Source organism: Phoenix dactylifera, chromosome 6 (genome assembly GCF_009389715.1).
Source record: "Phoenix dactylifera cultivar Barhee BC4 chromosome 6, palm_55x_up_171113_PBpolish2nd_filt_p, whole genome shotgun sequence".
In the NCBI taxonomy this organism is placed as follows: domain Eukaryota; kingdom Viridiplantae; phylum Streptophyta; class Magnoliopsida; order Arecales; family Arecaceae; genus Phoenix; species Phoenix dactylifera.
In genome coordinates this window covers 6,879,061-6,904,730 of record NC_052397.1, presented here as the reverse complement: position 1 = coordinate 6,904,730, position 25,670 = coordinate 6,879,061, and the positions used below count along the sequence as shown (strand labels likewise).

At 37.6% G+C, this 25,670-nt stretch overlaps 1 protein-coding gene across 5 annotated transcripts; it reads right to left on the bottom strand.

The window, feature by feature from the left end:
* Positions 1 to 4,079: 4,079 nt before the first annotated feature.
* Positions 4,080 to 25,171, bottom strand: LOC120111033 (protein WHAT'S THIS FACTOR 1 homolog, chloroplastic-like). Of its 5 annotated transcripts, none has more exons than XM_039127328.1 (4): positions 23,714 to 25,171; positions 6,326 to 6,831; positions 5,032 to 5,090; positions 4,080 to 4,826 (listed from the first exon to the last, which is right to left on the bottom strand). In XM_039127328.1, exon 1 carries the CDS (start codon positions 25,134 to 25,136, stop codon positions 23,901 to 23,903), a length of 1,236 nt encoding a protein of 411 aa, XP_038983256.1. In that variant the 5' UTR covers positions 25,137 to 25,171; the 3' UTR covers positions 4,080 to 4,826; positions 5,032 to 5,090; positions 6,326 to 6,831; positions 23,714 to 23,900. The 5 variants fall into 5 exon arrangements, with proteins under 5 accessions (XP_038983256.1, XP_038983258.1, XP_038983259.1 ...); XM_039127331.1 differs by lacking the exon at positions 6,326 to 6,831 and having other exon boundaries at positions 4,082 to 4,521; positions 4,602 to 4,826; XM_039127330.1 differs by lacking the exon at positions 5,032 to 5,090.
* Between the last annotated feature and the right edge of the window lie 499 nt (positions 25,172 to 25,670).

Genomic DNA, 25,670 nt, shown 5'->3' with positions numbered 1-25,670 from the left:
CCATCAAGAAACCAACAATGCAGGATGCTTCTTGTTTCCTAGGAGCTCCCACCATTTAATTTTCTTAAGGTAAACTTCGACGACAGTATCTCGGATGGTGGTAACAGAGGAGTGGACTTTGTGATCAAAGACCATGAGTCCAGATTCATTGTAGCGGATGGGCGGCATACAGCCCAGGAGTCGGTCATTGGACTAGAGCTGAGAGTAGCCTAGAAGGGTTTCACCTTTGCTAGGCATGCAATGGGAGCAGACTGCATTCACTTGGAGGGTGACTCAGCCATAGTAATTGATTGGATACAGGGAAGACACAACAATGATGGATTACACCCGTTGCTTCAAGATATGCGAAGAATTTCGAGGGAGCTTGCTGCCTTCAGAGCCACATGCATCTTTAGGGAGGCGAACGAGATAGCCGACTAAGTTGCGTCTTACGCTGCGCACCACTTGGGGGCTTCCTCTGAAAGAGCATTGAGATGGTCCCGCATGCTCTACAGCAGATACTTATTTCAGATTACTCGGCGTGCACTCAAGCTCGATTAATATGAGGCACCGGCTCATTAAAAAAAAAAAGAAAAAAAAAAAACAGAAACCAGCACTGCAATCGCGAGAGCAAACGGAGCATAATCCCTCAGTTTGCATTTATCCACTGCAATCTCTCCATGAAAGGACTCTATTTTGTTCGTAGGCCATGAAGTTATAAGGCCTAGCACACACCGGTGGATTAGTTAGAGAATCAAGAGCATGGGGCAAGGACGGCCTCTGGTATTCCAATAACCCAGTAAATAAGCAATGAGTCTGCTGAAACAGGGGGCATTATCGGTTCAAGTGACCTTGAAGCCAATGCTGCTAGGCATCTCAAGGACAAGGTCGTCAGGGATTTGGAAAGGTTTTTTTTTGAATCAAGAAGATGATAGAGGAGTTTGAGGGAGGCGACTCGGGAAGAGTCAGGAAGGGTAGGGGTTGTGGAGAGGGTGCCGAGGAGAAGAACTGCATGGGGAAGAGGGAAGGGGAACGAGAGGAGGGAGGATAGGGCGGAGAGCAGAGGGAGGGGAGGGGCGAGGGATTTATAGAGCCAAGCGTGGAAGAGGGAGAGGAGAGAGGGAAGGGAAGAATGGGTACTTCCTATTTCTAATCTAAATTCAAATGCTCATCATTTTTCAATTTTCTCAATTATAATTCATAATAAATGTTGAGAGTGCATACCAAAAAAATTGGAATCTCACAAAAAAAAGGAAATCGAAGTCGCATAATTTTTATTTAAGGATTTACATTAGGTTGGACGAGTTCATGGCTTCCATGTCCTTCCACATTATAAGAATGTTGGGTCCATATCTATAAGTTGTTTTGAGCTTGGTCTTGAGTCAAAACTTTAAATCCAATTTAGAATTACGCAAATTTTGGGCTCATAATTTATGAGCTTGATAGTCCAACCAATCTCGACCAATATTTATATGGTATATACTTAAATGTTTGGCATAGACCACACAATTATAATAAGAATACAAAAATACAATATTAAAAATTGTTTATCATAAGGTAAAGATTCTAGTCATTAAAAAATTATTCTTCTAACTAAGGGTTATACATAAATTACTAATATAGATTTGGAATTATAAACATGATTACGAATTGGGATAAGCATATTCTTTTTTGAATTTTGATTTATTACTCATTTGAGTTGGCCCGAGCTTAGTTGTAAATTTTTAGGCTAAGCTTGGGCCCATGTATCTTCAGTTGAGTATGGGGCAAGTTGAACTCAACCTAGGTATAGTAATCTGAACCAGTGCAATCCGCTTGATGTGCATCTCTATCCTTACTAAGAAGTAACAAGATGTAGTTAAATTTTCAGGATTTGACATCATCTATAATCTGGTGATACATGTGAAGATAGATAATTTGCACTATCTTTTTTTAAGGGAATGTCGAACTCATTATTCCATAATTAACATAAGATAAAGGATTCATACAAAAGGCCCTCGAGGTAAGCTTTATATTAGTTATTTGAAATGGGAGAATGCTTAAAAGAGAACTTAAGTTTAGTTGGGACCCAAACTCTCAATTTATGTAAGACTAGTTCTTAACACATGAACATTACCCTTTGCCACTTGGGCAAGAGGGCAGGGTTTGATTCCAAAAGGGTTGGGGGAGGGGAGGGGAGGGGAGTAGATAGAGTTGATTGAGATATGTTGATTAAAGAGAGTAGAGAGATCCTATTGCGACAGGTGGAGTTCAAATATAGAAGTTCTAATTTCTTACTAGAGAAAATAAAGTGAGCCAATTGGGACTTTGTGGTGGGTTTGCAATTCTGTTTCTTGTTTATAATATGAGTCCGAGCAAAAAAGGAGTCTTTAGGGTCTAGAAGACGAGGGTATGTGCAATAATTTAGAACTTCATCTGAGAAGACTAATTAGAAGATGCTATTTGAATTCTTTAGCTCTATATAAATATCTAGAATGTACCTAATGCATTATCGATGTGGGACTAAATATGTTGCAAGAAATCCTTTGATAACACGGATTCCTATTTCTCAATGATATCCCATGATCGAGACAATTGGCTGAATCCCGTGAAACCATTTCATAGAAGTTATTGAGAGACAGAAGAGTAAGTTTATAAACCCCATTCATCAAGCGAAAGCTCGTATACAGGAAAGGCAACGAATATTGTCAACCACCGTGTAACCTAAATAGTAGAGATACGATGGCATGCTTTCTTTAAAGACTGGCAGATCGATAAAAAATTAAGAATCCTCTTTTGTGTCTGCTCTTTGAAGTTTAAACCACCACGATAGACCGTTCCCCATTAATTGAGTAGACCGCGTCACGCCGCTCGTTCTTTTGATAAGAAGTTTATAAACCCCCTTCATCAAGCAAAAGCTCGCATACAGGAAAGACAATGAATATTGTCAATCACCGTGTAACGTAAATAGTAGAGATATGCCGGGCATGCTTCCTTCAAAGGCTGGCAGATCGATAAAAAATCAAGAATCCTCTTTTGTATCTTCAAAGACACAGATCCTCACATACTTCTTTTGTTTGAACCCCAACATTCTCGCCGAGCTAAAGATCCACTTTTATTCAAATCTAATTACAAATACTACAAATCCAATCACAAGTACTTCTATTAGCCCATGGTCAACTCAAGTAGATCCATACTGCAATATCCTTCAGCTTATATAAGTCATGGGCTGGATCCACTCTCTCCACTTAATCTATTATATCTTGTCCTTATAAGATATACAGTCATCTGTCACATGCCACTCATGCTAGTGAGATGGAGCATAATAATATAAACCTCATTTCCTGTTATTAATACTAAGATATTCAAAATTAAAGAATGGCATATTTTTCTTACGCTACTATACTTTCAATATAAATTTAAGCATTTATAAATAAAAGTTGTGTATCTTGCCCTTTTCTTAGGAACCAAGATAGGGACAAGATTGAGTTGTTATGCGTTGAAAGTCAAAAATAACGATCACCAGTGTTATGATGAAAAGTGAACAACTACTCCATCAACATGTCATGTACAACAGATCTACATGAGATTGTTAAATTCAATTCAGAATGGCCTCGGGGTTAAGTGGGTTTGGCTTTTGTCTTTGATTTCAAAGATATGTTTTCACATATTACTTGAGATTTTGAGTATAAGTTTTACTTTTATACTAGAATAAAATAGAAGCAGAGAACGATAACAAATTAAAAATACAAATTATAGTAATAATTAATAAAAGCCTCTTCTCATTCATCAAAAAAGCTAAGTTAACCCTAAAAAACCTTTTGATTTAGTAACTATTCTTTTATTTATTTTAATAATACTTAAGATATATTTATAATTCTTTTATTTCAAGTAATCTTATTATTGTTTCGACTTAAATTTTTATTTGTATTTTATTTTACTATTATAACTTATTATATACTATCATAATAGCTAGGAATAGCTCATAAAATATAAAATTTTATAACATGAAAATAATTTTATTTACTAGTAAAAATCTATAATAAGATTGTAGCCTCCCGCTGTTGTTTGTTGCTACTGCAGCACATATTCCTCCAATTTCTCTACCTATAGGCCTTCACATCCTTGATTTGCCCAGGAACAAGATCAAAGTGATCGAGGAGGTCGGAAACCTGACACGAGTTTGCAATCGTGATCTAATTTATAATCCCATCTCCCAAATCAGTCATGATAGCAATCATGGTAGGCACTGGATGTACAGTAAATTTTGCTGCCTTCTTAATTTCTTTTGATGCATATAATCTTTAAGCCAAGTGCTTTCTTGGACAGATTTAAAAACCAATCATCAGTAACTGAACTGAAAATAATTGTCCAATGACTTCTTCAGGACTGTCAAACCGCTTTCTCATCTGACAGCTATATCTTGTTGGAAATAAAATCAGCAGTCTACAGGGGCTTCATAAGCTTCAAAAGATTTCAGTTCTTGACCTAAGCTTTAATAATTTAACCACAGGCAAGGCCCTCTTACAGCTCATTGGCGACAACCCTCCATTGGACCTCAACCTGTCAGGCAATCCAAAGCAGAGCAAAGTTGGGGTCAATTGGTTGTAGAAAGCTGTCTCGACCTCCCACAGCTTGTTTACCTGAACAAATAGCGCCATAAAAAAAATGAGGCCAAGGAAGGTGGCAACTAGCAGCATTGCAGGGGGCCAAACTTTGAGGATAGCAGGTCCGATTTATCAGAGGCGGCTGGCGAGACAGGCAAACAAGGGTTTGAGAGCTATGAACAAGTGCAGGACCAGAAAAGGTGACGAGCAGAAAAATCAATACACAGCTTGAAGGGCAAGCACCAACACTTGTGCCATACTCTGCAAGACAAGCATCAAACACTCGGTTCAGAAGAAAAGAAATCATACATGAGAGATAAAATTGACTGTAGATATCGATTAGTAGGTATTAGGGATGCAACATGGAGAACATGCTGCTTCACCTATTCCTGCACAAAGGTGAGAGCAGACATTGTAGACTTGCAAATGAAACAAAGAAACGGGAATCAGAGACTTCTGGCATTACTTGCTTTAATTAGGGTAGTTGTACAAATTGTTTGTAGTTGCTGGTCGCTTTCTTGTTGCCTACATGATTTAAAAGAAATTAATTACTTGAGGAAAAAATAAGTTACATGTTACTTATCCCTTTCAAAAAGGGATGTAAGGTGTCACACAGGAAACAGAAGATGGGAAGAGGTAAGGAAATATCCTAAAAAACAAAAAGCAGAAGCTCTCAATGACATATACAAACCTATGAAAATGCATAAAAGATATAAGGAATCTTAAATATTAACCTCTGGCTATCAGTAGACTGCATGGTTTATTAGATTCTTATCCATTATTCCCTAAGAATTTTCCATGCATTTTCTCGTTTATGAGAAAAGAAAATGATTTTTTTTATAAAGGTCATGTTGATAAAAAAAGCACCGGAAAACTTACTGATTGGAGCACACATCATCAAATAACTCATGGAAATTACTTGCAAAACAAATGGTTGAATTCTAAACATATTCATTACAGCTGCAAGTGGATCCAATTGACCCATTGTTGATTTAAACCAACTCAAAAATACAGGGGTCCTATCTGAGCCATGGTAATTTGTATCATGCTTGGATAAAAAAAAACTTATTTCTCAATTCAGATATGGATTGATGCCAAGCAAAACCAATCTAAAACAAATACAATATTTTTTTTTCTGCACCATCCAGACCCTCCTCGAATTTAAGAAACTAAGGTGCTTTTAGGAATAACTTAATGTAGTAAATCAACTATTCGGGTTCTCAATAGTAACAACATGTGATTGTTAGTATGTGGACAGGTTGCTAAGAAAGCATATATCTTGTTATAAATGTTATCTTTTTACGAGATACATTTACGATAAAAAGTAATCCAATTACACCAATTTCCTATGGTTAATGTTGTGGTTGTCTATTTTCTGATTTGAGCTAAAGACCTGATGGATCAATAAAATAAACCTTAAATCTTATCCATCCAAATCTGAGTTTAAGTGGATCAAGCTTAGATCATACACAACTAGAGGTGGCAATCGGGTCGGGTCAGACATAAACGGGTCGGGTCAGATGTTAAACGGGTCAGAAATATATAAACCTGAATCTGACCTATTTATTAAACAGGTCAGAAATTACAATCTGAACCCAACCTGTTTAATAAACAGATAATCCGATCCGACCCGTTTAACCTGTTTAATAAACGGATCAATTAAACAGGTCGGGTTCGTTTATGCTTACCCGTTTAACTAAATATTATTATAAATAATTAAAAATAAAATACTCAAAAAAAGGAGAGAGATTAGAAATTACCCGTGCTCGGTCATCGGTGCTTCACTGTTTCCCTCGTCTTCCCCATCGGGGAGCTTATCGGCGCTCCTCGATAGTCGGCCCGCTATCGTCGTCATCCACCGGCAAGAGAGAGAGAGAGAGATGGGAGGTTCGACGGGGAGAGAGAGAGAGGTGGGGGATTGGGGACCTTGGGGTTCCGTTCGGCAACAGAGAGATGTGGAGCGGTTGGGAGGCTTCGACGGAGAGAGAGAGAGAGAGGTGGGACTGTGGGAGGGTTAGACGGAGAGAGACAGAGGTGGGGGGTTGGGGCTTTGGCAAGAGAGAGAGGGTGACTGTTAGTTTGAAATGAAGAGATTAAGAGAGATACGAGTACGACTCACCGTTTCTCTTCCCTTCTTTCTAATTTCTCTGCTCCTTTTCTTTCGTCTTGCTCCTCAGCTCCATGGCGGCTGTGAGATTTCTCCTCCGCCGTGGCTCCTTCGTCGCCGCCCGCTGCTCGGGTCCGAGCCGTCGAAACCCTTGAGTTGCTGTGCCCCACGGTGAGGATGATAGTGTTATTTTGATGATTAACAAGCAATTATCTAGAGTATGTTATAAGTTAAATCGATACTTCATTTATAAGTCTATTACTCTCAGTATATTTCTATAAATTGATATAGATACATTTCATTGTTTATATGAATGAATCTAACCTTGAGATGCAGCAAAGTGTGGATTGAGTCGACCCCAAGGTTAATTGGGTCGACCCCGGCACATCAAGAAAGCATTTGGCACACTTCTGCAAAAATGGCACAGATGAACAGTAAGTTGGGTCGACCCAAGGAAAGCATGAGTCGACCCAAACCTCAAGCCTCTCAAAGACTCAGGAAAATGGTTCTCTGGAAATACTGAGAGGGTCGACCCAAGATGAAGTTGAGTCGACCCAAGCTTGAGTCGACCCAAACAGTGAGAGGGTCGACCCAAAGACAATGACAGAATACATGACAGAAAAGGTTCTCTGAAAACCCTGAGAGGGTCGACCCAAGTAAAAGTTGAGTCGACCCAACTGAACCTTGAGTCGACCCAAAGAAATGTTGAGTCGACCCAAGTGAAAGAAGGCTGAAATGCAAGGTTCTGTGGTTCTGAGAGGGCCGACCCAAGAAAAGTTTGAGCTGACCCAAATCTGATGAACAGTGGTTTGGGTCGACCCAAGCACGGGCAGAAGCATAACGGCTAGTTGTGCAGAAGTGCTTTTTGGACTCCCAACGGCTATAAACGGCTAGTTTCTTCAATCCAACGGTCAGGAAGGACTATTTGGAGGTTGGAGAAGTATTTAAGAGGGAGTATTCATCAGAGGAAGTAAGATTTGGAAAATACATCAAGTGCATTCAAGAGAGAACCCTAGCAAGGCAAGCTTCATCCAAGAGCTTCATTCAAGAGTCAAAAGAAAGTGGTTGAGCAGATTCCAAGAGTCATTAAGAGCTCCATCCACCCTTGAAGAGTGAAGCATCCTTGACAAAGAAGAGAGAAGTCACATCAAGCGATAACTATTCTCTAAACTCTTCTTTGTAGACTATATTGTTATATTTGCTCATCTAGGAGTTTAAATCTTCTTTCTTTATTTGTTAAACTACTTGTAAAGGTTGGTTGGTTAGCCCGCAAAACCAACGGAATAGGTTGATTGGTGAACCCGGAAAACCAATTGTAAAGGTTCGTTGGTGAGCCCGTAAAACCAACAAAGGTTCGTTGGTGAGCCCGTAAAACCAACAAAGGTTCGTTGGTGAACCCGGAAAACCAAGGTGTAAAGGTTTTTGGATTGTGAGCCCGGAAAACAATCCAACTGTAATCCGCGGGATTATAGTGAATTCCCAAGGGGTCGCTTGGGGAGTGGACGTAGGTGCTAAGGAGAGCACCGAACCACTATACTTCTTGTTGTTTGCATTGTGATTTGTTTAAGTTCACTAACTCATCATTTAACACAAGTAAGATAGTTAAAATTAAAAGAAACCAATTCACCCCCCCTCTTGGCTTGTCACCTTGGGCAACAAGTGGTATCAGAGCAAGGTGCTCCAATAGTAATTATTGATCTCACAATCAAGAGTTAAAGATCATGACAACCCAAGTGGGATGTTCTATGAGTGAGGGACAATTAATTGATAGACCTCCACTATTTAATGGTATAAACTACACACATTGGAAAGCACACATGCGCATTTTCATTCAAGCACATGACTACGATTTATGGAGTATCATAGTCAATGGGCTACATACAAATGCTAATCATGATAAGAAAATGGCTCAGCAAAATGCAAAAGCCATGAATATTCTATATTGTGCATTGGATGATAGTGAACTTAATAACATATCTTTTTGCATGACTGCTAAGAAAATATGGAGTATGCTTGAAGTTAAATATGAATGCACTAACATTTCTAGTGAATTTGAAACTAGCTCCGAAGAAGTAGAGCAGCAAACTGAAATTAAAAATCCTTGCTTTATGGCACATGAAGATAAGGTATGTATTGGAACACAAAGTGATTTCTCATTCCAAGATAAAGTACATGCTGAAACTCAATCTGATTTTACATTTGATGAACTTCATGATCCTTTTTCTGATCTATACTTAGAATATAAGAAGCTTAGTTTAAAGAATAAAAAGCTAAATCAGAAAAATCTATCTCTTGCTGAAAGCTATGATATAACTCAGAAAAATAATAAATTACTTTCAGAAGACAATGAAAGGCTAACTAAAGAGGTTAACAAATTTAAGCCTATAGTTGAAAAATTTACTATCAGCTCTGAAAAACTGAACTTAATGATAAATAATCAAAGAGCTGAATTTGAAAAGGCTGGATTAGGATATCAATCTTGGTACACACAAAAATCCCTTAATGACATATGTGTTAAATCCTCCACTATCTATCATAAAATGGATTCTAATTTATCTGATGAACCTAATGAACAAAAACAGAAAATTAAAAATCCATCATCTACTTATATTAAATCGATGTTTGTTAAATTTAATAAGAGTATGCAGAAATACATTCCTTATAATCCTAAAATCTGCAAGCCTATGGACAAAATAGCTATTAAGAAAATATGGGTTCCAAAAGGAACAATAATAGCTAACCTACAAGGACCCAAAAGAGCTTGGGTTCCTAAGTTGAAAATCTGAATATTTTCTATAGGTGTGTCTAGCACTCAAGGCTCCAACAAAAGATGTTAATTTAGACATTGGGTGCTCTAGACACATATTAGAGAATGAAACTTAAAATATACTTAAGAAAAGTAATTGAAATGAAAAGAATAATGAAATTAGTAATCCTTGCATCTCATCATTCTCTTTGCCTTAGTATCTAATTAAAACATAAATTGCAGGTATTAATCAATTTTGTGATATAGGTAATATTTTTAAAAAACATAATCAAATCACTTCATTTTATAGTATGCTTTACTTACTGCTGGATAAGTTGCTAAATGATTAATCAATTTATTAAGAATAACTCTATGAATTCTCTATATGCTTGATTGAGAGTTTTTATCAATGGTATTATCTTTTATTGATCATAGACATGAGAATGTATACTTGGTATGACTTTAAATATATGCACTATGAATACCAAGATTAAAGAAACCACTTTTGGCATATAAAATCAACTCATACTAGTATGTACTTAATCTCAAAAGACCTTGTCATTGGCTTACTTAAATTAATTTCTACAAGGTCAAAGTTTGCTATGCATGTCATCTAGAACAAACTAGAATCATTTCGAAATCTGAAAACATTGTTTCCACCTCTTAGTCTTTGAAAATTCTCCATAGGAGATAAGCTTCTTGACTTTGTAATTATGAATGATTTTTCAAAGCTAACGTTGGTTTTATTCTTGGCACTTAAATTGAAATATTTTCTGCTTTGGCACAAACTTACAAAAGGTTTCAAATGAAAAAGGTTTGCAAACTGTGAAAGTATCATGGCACAGTTTTGAAAACCAATTTGTTAATAAGGTTTGCACAGAAAACGGTATTGAATACAATTGTTTTTGCACCAAGAATACTATTACATATAGGGGTTATAAAAATATAAAAATAGAACCTTTGTTGTGTAAGGACAATGCTTTACGATAGCAGTTGATTAATGTTATCATCACAGCTTGTCATATTATAAGGTTTCTATTAAATCTATTTTTGAAGAAAACCCCATGTGAACTCATGAAAAATAGAAAATCAAATGGTGCATACCTTCATTTTTTTCAGTTATACATGTTATGTTCTCAAGAATGAAATATATGCCAAATCTGATAAAACAAGTGTTTCTTTAGATATTACTCTCTAAGCAATGCATATAGAATATTCAATGAAAAGATACCAGTTGTAGAAATGTCAATTCATATTATTCTTATTAAAACTAGATCTTTTATTGAGAATATAGTTTGTCATTTTTGCTTCTATTTAAAAGACATTAAGAAGAATGAACAAGATGATAATTGGTTAAGTTAAACTAAATCATTTTGAAAGGGATAAAATTTGAAATCTTATTGAAGAATCTGAAAACTTTTTATATTTGGAACAAAACTGAGTTTTTCAGAAACACACTAAATTAAGAAGAATTTGTGATTACTAAAAGAATTAATCAGAAAAGATGAAATAGATCTTGATGAAATCTTTGCATAATTAGAAGCCAAAGATAACCACTTTCATTTGATTGTTTTATGAGACTTGTATTTTGTCAAATGAATGTGTAGAATGAACTTTTGTGTGGTTATATTATTAAAATTTTTATGTAAAAATAATCATCTATATTTGAAAAATATTCATTACAAACATGATAAAATACTATTTGATTTAGAACAAGCACCAAGAGCATGATATGAATGATTAAGCAACTTTTTGATAGAAAGTAATAGTGATAAAACTATGTATCAAAAAGAAAAATTCTGATATCATAATTGCTCAAATATATATTGATGATATTATTTGTGGTGCTACTAATGAAGCTTTATGTAAAGTTTTTTTTTTTTTTTAATCTTATGCAGGGTGAGTTCGAAATGAGTAAAATGGATGAACTAATCTTTCCTCTCGAACTCCAAACTAAGACAAATAAGAAAGGGGATCTTCATTGGCCAAAGTAAGTTCACAAGAATATTCTTACAGAAGTTTGGCATGAAGAAAGGTATATCTATGACCCCATATTGTAGAGTTTAAAAATAATGAGCAAGGTAATTTTATTGTTTGAAGCTGTATTACCATATCATGCAGCTTGTAGGCCAAATTGTATGCTCATTTTGTGCTTATATGCAAAACTAATTCTAATGAATCACATCTAATTGATATCAAAAGATTCATAAAAATCTGTTAAGATAATAAAACTAAGTACTCCAATCTTAGGTAAAAGCAAAACAAGTATAATATATTCAGCACATTTATAAGAATTATGTGAGCATTCTTTTGGAAGAGATAAAATCCGTAATTAATTACAGAAAAAGTTTGAAGTGAACATTTTAACCCTTCTATATTGCTCATCATAGGGATGGTGCCAATGGGGAGGCTAGTGGTAGTACCCGGCACTATTTGACCCAACTATTCGGTGTAGGGCATATTAGGGACGGCACAAGAGGGAGGCTAGTGGTAGTACCTCGTGCCCCTTCCAACTCCACCAGATAGGGAGCAAATAGAATATAGAGCATAAAAAAGTAAAACCGAAAAACAAATGAAGATAATCAAAATGTTCATTGAGTGGTTAAAGGAAGAAATTAAAAAAAAAATTTGGAGAATAACTCAATATGATTCCTAGATGAAAACTACGGTTTAAGAAAAATAGAATTAATTTTGATGCTTTGGTTGTTTGCTCCGATACGCATATGAAACATATCTTCTTCTATCTTATAAGTATACTGAAATTGGTCTAAATGATGTGTTTTTCAATGATCTTGATTGCAAATAAATGGTTCTAAACATATGATATTATTTTGATATTAAAAAGATTTATAGTGCTTCATATATACATTGCTGAAAAAATATGACTAAGAAATTAATATTTTGAATATACACTCCTACATAATTAAATGCTTCTATCATTAAAAAGAAAAGCTATTTTTAAGAAGAGAGTTAATGATCCTAAAGCTTAAAATATTTCAACTCACTTCAATAATTCTTATAGGAAAGAAAATATAATTACTTTTGAAAGAAATTTGAGCTTCAAAAGAATTATTTTCTGATTAATATTTTCATACATATTCAAAAAAAAATTAAGAGAAAATATAATTTATTCTTGAAAGATTAAAAGAGTGATTGCTATAAATTTTGAAAAATTCTAGATCACTCTACATTCTTGATATTATAGAAGAACAAAAAAAAAAAGTTTGAAAGAAAATGCATCTTTCGAGGGGGAGCTTTAAATACTCAATCTCTTTATTGAAAATTATCTTCAAACTCTAAACTCTCAAATGGAATGATTAATTAAGGGGGAGAAAGAAAATTTCAGAGTGAGAGATCATATAGAACTTAATCGTATAAATTCGCATCTAAAGATGAGACAAAGAATACTAAATGTAAAGTGGTATTAAACTTTGTGCTTCATTGAATATCTTTTGAAAGTTGGATTTCCATCTGTATTCATCGGTAAATCATTTATTTCTGAAAATTTAATTGAAAAGGATTCCATCTGTCTTAGTTTCGAAAATTTATCTTGGAATCTACTTATGAGTTCTTATTGGCTTGCACTTTAGTGTTTCAATCCTGAGCCAATTCATTTTAATTGATTTTGATGCTATGATCTTTAAAGGAGTAAAAGAAAGTTTTTAAGAGAGCTCTAAAAGAACTTTCAAAGCCTTAAATTTTATGTATCCTACACTGCATAAATTCATGTTTTGGTATCTATGCCCCAATACTTTTATATCATGAAAGAACTTTGAAGTCATTAAGAATTAAGGATTCAACATAATCTTATATTTTTCGAGTATATAAGTTTTGATCTTTATTTGCTCTTATACTATACTCTGAAAATTAATTAGATTGCTCTCATCTTGCTATATACTTAATATATATATATATATATAAAGGTGTTGAATTTTCATTCGTGCCTTCTTTGAATATTATTCTTGATACTCCTTGAAATAACTTGAAAAAGATTCCATCTACACTTGATTTGAAAAATATCTTTGGAATCTACATTTAGAGATCTCTTTTGGCTCACATCTAAAATGTCTCATTTCTAAAGCCAAACACATAGAAATAAGATATCATTTTATTAGGGATCATGTGCAAAATGGAAACATATGTATTGAGCATATATGTACTGAAAAATAATTAGCTGACATATTCACAAAATCCTTGAGTGAAGATAGAGTCTGCACGCTAAGGAGAAAATTAGGCATATGTGATCCTTTTTATTGAAGAGATATAAAAAGGGAGCAAGCAGTCTCATGATACATTCCCCCCATTTCTAAAAATCCATAAAACATGAGTCAAACTTGTAATCTATAGATTCCTTACTCATGTATCATTGTCCCAGAAAGAATTTATAAGGATTGGAAGCAAGAAAAATTTTTAGAAGCAAAAAGGAAGAGAAAAGAAAAATTCTGCACTTGGGTCGACCCAACCCAGAATAGGGTCGACCCAACGTTGAGTCGACCCAAGAAATTTCTTGAGTCGACCCAACGTCGGGACCCCACTGTTAAAAGGGGGACCCAAGAGCTCTATTAGGGCACTGTTTACCCTTTGTCCTCTTCCGAAAACCTTATTCCCCACTCTCCAATCTCCTCCAATCATATCCAAACACTAGATTACTTCACGATCTTGGAGAAATGGGACCCAAGAGAGCCGTAGCCAAGCGATCCGGGAGAGTCTCACGGATCCAACGTGCGGAAAGAGAAGCTACAGGCTCGACCTCCCCTCGCCACGTACACTAGGAGGATGAGGACTAGATCCCAGCCATTAGATACTCCCTAGGCTGATATTAGCATTTCTGTTTAGAGCCTAGGCTAGATATCTAGTTCTCATATGTATTTTGTGTTTATCATGTATCTTTAAACTTTGACTGAGGAACATTGTATTTGCTTTTGTTTTTGACATGAATGTACTAAAATGTTCCTATTTTGATCAATGAAGTTTGAATGTTTGTTATTTATTGTGTCTTTTCCCATGCACCTATTTGATGATAACAAAAAGGGGGAGAAGTAAAGAAAGAGTAATAGGGGGAGAAGTAAAGATAGAGCAATAAGAGGAGAAGTAAAGAAAGAAAGAGAAATAACTTGTAAAACAAATTGAAAATCATATACATCCAAGGGGGAGCAATTTGTAACAATGAAAATGATCAAATCAAATATTTCTATCAAATTTCAGAATTTGGCACATAGAATTTCAGAATTTGGCACGCACCTTTCACACCTCGATACATAACCTGAAACTCATGTTTTATCTCAAATTTTTGGAGTTTCATCTTTAAAGAATTAAAAATGAAAGGGGGAGCAATTCAAAAAGTCAAATTGGCAACATTTGAATGATATAGGGGGAGACTTCACTCTTATATTTTGAAAAGCTGAATTTCAGCAAGTTAAGCCCTTTTAAAACTAATTTTAAGATAAGTATCAATAGGCTCATACTCTTTATTTTGTAATCATCAAAAAGAAGGAGATTGAGGATGATAGTGTTATTTTGATGATTAACAAGCAATTATCTAGAGTATGTTATAAGTTAAATCGATACTTCATTTATAAGTCTATTACTCTCAGTATATTTCTATAAATTGATATAAATACATTTCATTGTTTATATGAATGAATCAAACCTTGAGATGCAGCAAAGTGTGGATTGAGTCGACCCCAAGGTTAATTGGGTCGACCCCGGCACATCAAGAAAGCATTTGGCACACTTCTGCAAAAATGGCACAGATGAACAGTAAGTTGGATCGACCCAAGGAAAGCATGAGTCGACCCAAACCTCAAGCCTCTCAAAGACTCAGGAAAATGGTTCTCTGGAAATACTGAGAGGGTCGACCCAAGATGAAGTTGAGTCGACCCAAGCTTGAGTCGACCTAAACAGTGAGAGGGTCGACCCAAAGACAATGACAGAAAACATGACAGAAAAGGTTCTCTGTAAACCCTGAGAGGGTCGACCCAAGTAAAAGTTGAGTCGATCCAACTGAACCTTGAGTCGACCCAAAGAAATGTTGAGTCGACCCAAGTGAAGGAAGGCTGAAATGCAAGGTTCTGTGGTTCTGAGAGGGCCGACCCAAGAAAAGTTTGAGCTGACCCAAATCTGATGAACAGTGGTTTGGGTCGACCCAAAAAAAGTTTGAGCTGACCCAAATCTGATGAACAGTGGTTTGGGTCGACCCAAGCACGGGCAGAAGCATAACGGCTAGTTGTGCAGAAGTGCTTTTTGGACTCCCAACGGCTATAAACGGCTAGTTTCTTCAATCCAACGGTCAGGAAGGACTATTTGGAGGTTGGAGAAGTATTTAAGAGGGAGTATTCATCAGAGGAAGTAAGCTTTGGAAAATACATCAAGTGCATTCAAGAGAGAACCCTAGCAAGGCAAGCTTCATCCAAGAGCTTCATTCAAGAGTCAAAAAAAAGTGGTTGAGCAGATTCCAAGAGTCATTAAGAGCTCCATCCACCCTTGAAGAGTGAAGCATCCTTGACAAAGAAGAGAGAAGTCACATCAAGCGATAACTATTCTCTAAACTCTTCTTTGTAGACTATATTGTTATATTTGCTCATCTAGGAGATTAAATCTTCTTTCTTTATTTGTTAAACTACTTGTAAAGGTCGGTTGGTTAGCCCGCAAAACCAACGGAATAGGTTGATTGGTGAACCCGGAAAACCAATTGTAAAGGTTCGTTGGTGAGCCCGTAAAACCAACAAAGGTTCGTTGGTGAGCCCGTAAAACCAACATAGGTTTTTGGTGAACCCGGAAAACCAAGGTGTAAAGGTTTTTGGATTGTGAGCCCGGAAAACAATCCAACTGTAATCCGCGGGATTATAGTGAATTCCCAAGGGGTCGCTTGGGGAGTGGAGGTAGGTGCTAAGGAGAGCACCGAACCACTATACCTCTTGTTGTTTGCATTGTGATTTGTTTAAGTTCACTAACTCATCATTTAACACAAGTAAGATAGTTAAAATTAAAAGAAACCAATTCACCCCCCCCTCTTGGCTTGTCACCTTGGGCAACACACGGGGAGGCGGAAGTAGCCGGCACGAGGGAGGAGAGGGCGGAGGTCCGGAGGAGAGGGGAAGAGGGACAGGCAAAGAACTCGGGCGGCGGCGGCGCTAGAGCTAACCCTAACCCTAAAAAGAATGGAGAACAGGAGAATGGAGAACATGAGTGTGGACGGGTGGAGTGATGGAGCCGTGAATCGTGATTCGTGAACCTCACGGCTCGCGCTGAAATTAGGCAGACGCGGGGAGCTGGGCCGACGTGGGGAGCTGGGCCGAGCGGTGAGTTGGGCCGAGCGGTAGCCTGTAGGCCTTGTGGGTTGTGGGCCTGTGGTCCTTATTTCCTTATCTATCAGCCCAAAAATTAAACAGGTTATACGGGTTAAACGGATCAGATATCTAAAACCCGTATCCGACCCAATTACTAAACAGGTTAAACGGGTCAACCTGTTTACGACCCGAACCTGTTTAGGCCAAACCCAAACCTGTTTATGGCGGGTCGAACACAGATCAGGTTGGCGGGTCGGATCATATTTTGCCACCCCTATACACAACGTCATCCAAACTCACTAGCTTGCAACCCTAGTATTAGGTTGGTTATTGTCAAGACAAATTTTTACCAGAATGAAACTAGCTGCATCAAAACTGATATCCTCTATTCCTTGAGAGGTTTGAATTTTGACTAAAATTTTCCATTATGAGATTAAGCATCCAGGATGATCAGTTGTTAGCATACCTTCACATTCGATTCCAGTATACAAATAAATAGACTCCATTAAGGATGATCTACGACCCATGCACAACGGCTGCCTTTCAATTATCAATACTGTGCCTAAATACCCCATTCTTCAGAGGAAAAGAAGTTCATTTTGTTTGAAAGATCGTTTAGGTGTGCAAAGACAAAATCTTGCCAAAGGTCAATATATGTCATTCACTCTCTAAATTCTGAGTCGCACAAAGATAACTAGCGTAGCATGATCTGGTGGTTTAATTGGTGAACAAAGCCAAAATCTAAAACTGAGATGTTCAATGGGATGCAGACTGGTTGCTGAAATTGCTCTTAATTGTAGAGTGATCGAAAAGATGGAAGCATAGGAGGTTGTGATTAGTATTTCTTAAAATATCTGGTGGTTTATTGCATCTATAAAGCCTTCTACAGTGGGATCTCGTAAGGACGCTACTGTTATAACATAAAAAACCTTCACGTTTGGAACTTGGAAGCAAACCAGAGTGGTGGCTTCTTTTCACTAGGTTCAATAGGAAAAGGTAAGAAGGTTGCTCACCTGGAAAAGCAGCAAAATTCTGATATCACAATTTTGAACGTAAATCTGCAAGAAAGCTTGTAAAGGTGTTGCAGATGAGGTTTTAAATTATTCCAAGCAATTCCTTTTAATAACAAGTAATTACAGAAGAATCAAGCATCTTCCAATTTGAGAAACTGAGCACTAATTGTAGGATGAGAAGTTATAATACCCTTAAGAAAAATAACTGAGGAGATCCAGCTCTACTTGACTGGGTGAATTGAATATCACTCGGTTTGGAGGGAAAGGGGAGTGCTCTATGGTGTGTAAGCCCTGATGCCTCTCTCTGCACAACATGCCTGCACCCCTCTTTGTCTCTCTCTCTCTCTGCCTCCAAACACACACCCCCTTTTTCTCACTCTTACCACCGATGCTCTCTCCCTCTCTCTCTTGTATCTCTCTCTTGCATGCCCCATATTCCCTCTCTCTTTCTCCTACCTCTCTTACATGCCCATGCTCTCTGTCCAGTATGCTCGTCCCTCTTGTCTTCCTCCCTCTCACACACTCTTCCTTATGTTGAGAATCTCTCTCCCTTTTTCTCTCATGTCAAGCCCTCTTCTTGCTGCACTCTCTCGCATCCTCTCAGGATAGGCAACTCTTTCTTCTCTTCTCTCTCATCTCTCACTCGATCTCTCCTTCTATTGCTCGCTATCTCTCATATGTACTTCTATCGTTACGAGCAAACCGGCTAATATTCTCCTTCCCATCTTGTTTTCTCTCAAGGCTAGAGGCTAGGGCTTCTCATCTCAAGGAATAAGAGGAGGATAGAAGGCATGAATCATCAGGTGATTGCATTTAGTTAAATACCTCACCCTATAATTTTGGAGTCCTATGTGCATTTAAAATCTATATAGATTGATCATGCATGTCAGGGTAAGGCTCATGTATAATAGAATTCTTCAAATGATAGATCTCAGATGTTCCCATTTTATGATTATTGCAATTATTTCTCCATGAATATCAGCAGTGCAATAGTCTTACTACTTTAAATAAATTTATTTAGGGGTTTTCTTGTGTTTTATGGGACATATAGCAAGATTAAGCTTCAGCCCCAGGCTACCAAGTAGTAGTTTTCCCTTGCCTAGAGCCACCATTTGGTGGTTGTTCTTGTGGATTTTCTGCCCTAAGTCGTAGTGCACCTAGAGGGCTTCTTAATTGTTTAGGCTTTGTGGTTTAGCCATGAAAGAAAGGTTATGCAGCCCCCTATGGGGGAAGATCTATGTTTTAGACCTAGGATCGAGCTTTTGAGTAGTCATATGAATCTAAATAAATGTCATGATCGTGTTGTCTAAGGTTGGGATAGTGCAGTCGTTGCTCCTTGTTGGAAGGATCTACTTATAAGTACTCGTGATTTGGTAAGTTACCTCTATCACTTATAATAGGTTGAAAATTAAATTTTATATAATTATTTATTCGAAATGACATTAGATGGATTCATTACATTGAAAACATGGTATCATGTGCTTAGCTTTTAAATAGTTTGTATTGCAAAATTAGCTAATTGTATCCCCTTGAAAGCTTGATTTTATGGTTACACATTAAAAACTTATATTATGAAAATAAATAGTTTATGTTTTTTATAAATACAATATTTTTATAACTTGGATGAAGTACGGAGGAGCAACAAGGCTCTTAACATTTATTGAGATGGAAACCTGTTATTTTAGGAATTTGTGTCAATTTGAAAATGAAAGGATTATTTACATTTTGGGAGCTTTGTTTATACGAATTACTTTGGAAATTCTAAATCTTAACTGGGTTTTGGACATTGGTGAACCTTTGAGAATGATACCGAAAACAAAATTATGACTTGTCTGAACTTTCTCAGTTTGACTATGATCCCGCCTAGCTAGTAGGCTCATCATTTCCATTGTTGTACTCAAAGACTATTTTCTTTCAAGCCTTGTTACAGGGCAAAATGGGGTTGTGCTAATCGTTGGTATTATTATACTCAAAAACTAGTTTCTTCCATGCCTCCATCATAGGACCAAATGTGATTTCAAGCCAATACCAGATGGCCAAATGTGGTTTCAGGCCATCTCATGGGGCTAATTGTGGCCATAATCATAAAGACACAGAGAGTGAATAAATTGTATAGCTAAATTTTCAGAAAACTCATTGAAAATGTTCAACAATTATTTTTTTATTATAGTTTAATTCTTCCACCTCTTTTACAAGTTATCACTTGTTGAATTTTTAAAATTACTGATTGCTTACAAAGTGAGATTGTAATTACTCTATGTTTCATAATTTACTTCCAATATTTTCATGAACTTACTGTTATTTATTTATTTATCTATTTTACTTAGGCTTGATCCCTCTAGTGGTGTTAATGGTAACTTATTGGGCTAATTAGCTCACTTTTCCATGTTTTTGTTTTTCTTTTGAAAACACCAAGAACTGGCTACTGGTTACAGGTAGTGAGCATGGAAGGCTTAGACTATGTTTGGTGTTGCTTCTGTTTTATAAAAAGAGAAGAAGCCAGAAGCAAGGTTTTCTAGCTCCTCCTAAAAAGCGTTTTTATTTCCGCTAGAAGTAGTCAATAGTTGAATCCAATCTTTCCTATTATTTACTATCCATAGTAGTGCAAAAGAAAGGTCCAACTACAGCAGCACTTTTCGTAAAACGTTGCCAAACACATTGTCCTTTGGAAGTGCTTTGTGCATTAATCACAAAAGCACTTTTTTAAAGCACTACCAAACATGCCCTTTGGTTTGGAACTATTGTCTTAGTTCTTGTTAGCCTTAGTTGTGCTATAACTTAGTATGTTGTGGCTGTCAGCAACTTTGATAAATATACGTTTTCAAAATTTCGTATTAGTGGATTTCCTTAGTTTTGGAGATTTGTTGGATTGGATTCTAGTTAGTAGTTGGTTTTTTTTAATAGTGTGGTTAATGGATGCTTTGAGCCTGACAATTGTTTGTCATGTGGAATTTGAGTAGAATATTTCTTTTTGTGGATATTGTTGTAGGATTATGAATTCCAAGTATTACACCTTGCACGTCTTTTAGAACCTAGAACTATGGGATATGCAGTTATTTGTCATGTGCCTTGGCTCATGCATTCGAGTTGGAAGCATGAGAAAAGTACACTTCACACTATCTTCCATTTTGACATCTAGATCATTATTGTCATTGCCAATTTCTTTTTTTTAATAGTAATATTGTTATTGTCATTTTCGACTTTTCACTAGTAGTAGTCACACCCATTACCAACCAGTACTAACAACAAACCTGACCTACTTTGCCAGCATAAAAGCAAACATAATCTATTTCAAAAATGAAAAAGGCAAAGGTTTCTAAAATACCATATAAGTGAAACAATAGATGAAGCAAGGAGGAAAAAGAGAAAAGGGTTAAACACAAAAAACTTGAGACATCCACAACTCTTTGAAAACAAAAAATACATGGCAAGACTGCCTCATCCTACATGCCCAAGGTTAAAGAGACAATCTGATCCAAGCCACAGCCACACTTATAGATGCATAGACATATGAAGGCATATATGCATGGATTGTAGAAAAGCAACAAGATGGAAAGTTGGATTAGAGGCTAAAGAGAGGATGAGATGAAGAGATAGAAGAAAGTAGGCAGAGAGACAAAAGGTATGGGGTCTTTTGACAGAAAGTGAGAAGGTTCTCTATTATAATAGCATTATCTCCCAATTGAGACTTAATAAATAGGTGAGAACTATAGCATAGGACAATGAATTTATGAAGTTCTATTTCCACCAAGAAAATTATAAAAATGAGGCTCTCAAGAAAAATCTATGGTTTGATCAATCTTGGTCCACCCTAATTGTTAGGATCTTTGGCTTTTCAATGCTAGGCCATATTCAACATCCTAGTTGCAAGAACCAACCAATCAACATTCCAGTATCCATGGTTCGCCATAACGGTGCGTACCATCCCATACCGGACATACTGCACCATACCAATACCAAACCAAGATGCAGACCGAGTCTTGGTATGCCGAACCGACTCCCGTACTGAGCGTATCAATATTGTAACAGCATGGTATTGATACAATATCCGGTATTGAGACAGCAAACCTTGTTAGTATCCATACCAAAAGGACATTCTACTAAAACAGACTACATTTAGAATACTTGTAAATGAAGCTTCAGTGCCCTTTAAAACCTTAGTTAACTCACTTAATTCAATAATCTTTATAACCTTAATCCACTCCCTCAAGTAGCCCAAGTCACATTAAGAGAACTTGCATCATTATCATCTAACCTATAATAGCTTTCTATCAAATGTTTCCCAATGCAACTATCATTCAACTCTTTCACTCTATATACTTGAATCAAAATGAAAATGCACATAGTCTTTACTGGTACTTTGTGAATTATTGACCTGGCTTGCCAAAAAAATTCCACCCAAACCCAATCCTAGTTGAGGAGAATCACTCATTAGTTACACCTTCCACAATGCATGCTAAAAAGGATGGAAATCCTATACTTTGAATGCCTTAAACATCTCGGAACATATACATTCAAGCAACCAGTATTACAAACTCAAATTGCAAGTCTTGAAAAGGTCAAAATCATAGATATGCTTGTTACTCTCTGACATCAAACATCTGATTTCATCATCTCATCTCCAAGCCACCCAGCAAAACTACTCGAATCAAGTCCATCACTCCTTCCCTTGCAAGATCCTAGCTTCACCATTACCAATGCCAAATCCTCATCCTCTGACAAGCATGGATCTTTTGATAACCCACTTATTAACACAAAGACTTGTATAGAAACTACTACTACAAGAATATCCTTCATATTCTCCAATATAACATTACTCCATGTTTCAGCAAATTAGGACTATCAAAATCCACTTCCTTTGGAGTCCTAAGAGGCTGACAAGATTTTAAAAGTTCTCAAGTTCCAAACATGCAATTGAATACTAGTCAGCTTACACCAGAAGTGGACTCTCTCTTTTGTTGTCATAGCACCTACTTCCCTACCCAACAAGAAAGAAGGAAACATTTACCTCTTTTAAGCTTAATTGTAGGATTCTTTTCTTTAAGTGCTACATTGTCTCCAAGGGTGCATTTCTACTTTTCTATTCATGTGACCAGTCTTAGACTGTTCTTAGCTTTCTTTTGCACATTTCCGTAGATATTGCTACCATGACTCCAACTAAATCACAATGAATTAATTTGCACTCCTTTTGTCTTTTGCTCCATTTCAGAGCATAATCTGATAAAAATATATTATACATTTGGTCATAAGTTAGATTCCAATAAGATTTACCAAGTATGACAGTCCACAATTTGGATGCCTCTAAGGCCAACTTGCTTTGTTTTCTCACTTAACTCATCCATGTCAACACACATCATAAAGCTATAATCCTAAGTTGAGATGCATGAATAGGTACCAATACCAGATAATGCTATAAGGTGCCAAACATTAAAAAATAGACATAATGAACATCATCATATACAACAATATATCTACAAATATATATCAATAATTTTTAATCTATTACAAAACAAGACTGAATATTGATATATTTCCTGCAAAAAGATTTTACTAAACATAAGGAGATGAACTACGCATCATCTATGAAATAACAGTCATGGATTGTACTGCAAGAATGGCAAAACTGAGCCACACAAGTCATAAGTCTTATTAACACAGGTTGAATTATTTGCCTTCTATTCTAGAATAATATCTACATGCTGCCATTATAGGCTTATTATAGGATTACACTATATAGTTTATCTTTGTTATTTTGGTAATCTATGTAATTTGTTTTTATCCTATCATAATCTTATGTTATATTAACAGGTACAATGTGATTTGAAAAAAAATGAAGGCTTAGCTTAAGTATTGGAACAATTAATTGATTTGATTGAAAGAATTACACATTACTAAGATGTTAGCGACAAACCAAAATAAAGCAAGAAAAGTGAATCAGTGATGTGTAAGTTCAACAAAGAAAAAATAATATGTCAATGAGAACAAGAAGTTACCAGTCAATAGCCTGTAACTGAATTACTCAAAGACCCCTAAAATGGAGGAAGTTGCCTCAAAGCCCCAATCTCATGCAAGATGCCAGTTCCAGCAGCAATCAAATAGACCCAGCCTGCCCTGCTGCCTTCATTGCCAATGATGTTCCCTTCTCAAATCAATCTACATTAATATATAAAATAGCCACTATCAGCCATTAATCCTTTTTTCAACAATTGCCTCGCCTCCTTCGGATTCTGTCATGCATGCATATCTATGCAATTTCTCATTGAACACCACCTGCGGGTCCTTCTCGATCAAACTCCCATCATCCTTATAAGCATCCTTCAAGAATACAGCCCAGTTCATTGCAGTGCCTGCAAGATAAAATGCCCGGGGCTGCTTCAAAAGCATCTGGTACGTATGCTTTGTGAGGCTAAACTCTTCCTTGAACTCCACAAGATGGTGAATCCAAGCCCTCTTCTCCAATGTCAAGCTCAGGAATTCATGAATCACGCCTACCCGGTATTTCTCTGCCTCCAGCGACCATGGCTTCAGCTCCGACCCATCAGAATATGGCGACACCAAGGGGAGAGTAGTCAGAGAGTTCAACGTTCTCTCGTCATCCTCCTCCAGAGGTAAGGACTTTCCATGGGGAATGGTAAATTTGAAGGTCCTCAGAACCCGGGCCTCATCGGGGACAAAGTCGCGCTCCAGGGTACTGACGGCAAGCGCCGGATCCCACTCCACGAGCTCGAGCACATGGCGGCCGTCGGGGTCCACGGCGATGCGGAAGAAGTCCGGGTACTTGCGGACCCGATCGCGGAAGTCGTCGGGGAGGCCAAATAGGAGGCGGCAGTGATGGAGCTTGGCGAGGGGGATCCGGCGGCGGGCGGAGATCATGAGAAGCTTGCGGACAGTTGTGACGCGTTGGGGCTCCATGGCGTCCATGAGGGCGCGCTCCTCTTCGAGGAGGGAATCCATGAGGGGGGTGAAGGCGAGGTAGGGCTTGGAGTCGGGGGGGAGGCGGGGGAGGTGGAGGAGGAGGGGGTGACGGGCGGCGAAGCGGGAGACCTTGCGGCCGCGAGGGAAGCCAAGCTCGCGGTGGAGCTTGCCGGCGTCGGCGAGGGGGAGGCCCCGGCCGGGGAGGCCGGCGAGGAAGGACTTGGTGCGGGTGATGAAGCGGAGGTGGGCTTCGCCGTGGAGGATGGTCTCGAAGTGGGGGACGAGGCGGCCGGCGTCGTGCTGGATGGGCCGCACGCGGGGGCTCTGCAGCTTCTTCCGGAGCTTCTTCCGCTGCCGGCAGTTGAGGAAGGGGAGGACGTCAGCGGCGGAGGGAGCGGAGGGGGCGGCGGAGGCGGCGCCGGAGGGGAGGTTGCGGTTGGGGTTAGGTTTTGGGGAGAGAAGGGAGGAGAGGTTGGCGGTGGCGAAGCGGCGCCATGCCATGAGCTCGCTTGGGAGAGGGAGAGGCTTTACGATTGAGGTTCGAGTCGTTATGATATAAGATTACTGCTTCATGGGTGGTGTTGATAGCGCAGTGCGGTCTTTTTATCCCATTTAGGCCCGTTTGGATAACCTGGGCAGTCCAAATCTATTTGGATTACTTGGGCAATCATTTTTTTCAGAATGGGCCGGCCCAAATTTTATAGGAATAAAAAAAATATATTATTATTTTTTTCCATCCTATAGGAATATAGATTCGAATGGGTTTAGCTGACATAGACTAGGCTAGACCTCATATTATATAATACCAAAAATCCTGTTTCCAATGCTAACGCTAAGAATCCACTAGGATTATCCAAAGATCCAATAGAATTATCTAAATAGATCCTTAAAGAAAAAGATTGTTGATTAGAGATTAGTGGCTCAGCGATTTGCTGTTATGCAAAAAACTATGTTTAAATAAATTGATGGGTGGCTTGCTTGATAATGAGTGGCGATTTTATGTAGCCATTTTACCGAGTGGTTTGGACGATAATT

Excerpts from the sequence above, each read along its gene's own strand:
- LOC120111033 (XM_039127328.1), bottom strand. The coding sequence starts at position 25,136 with ATGGCATGGCGCCGCTTCGCCACCGCCAACCTCTCCTCCCTTCTCTCC.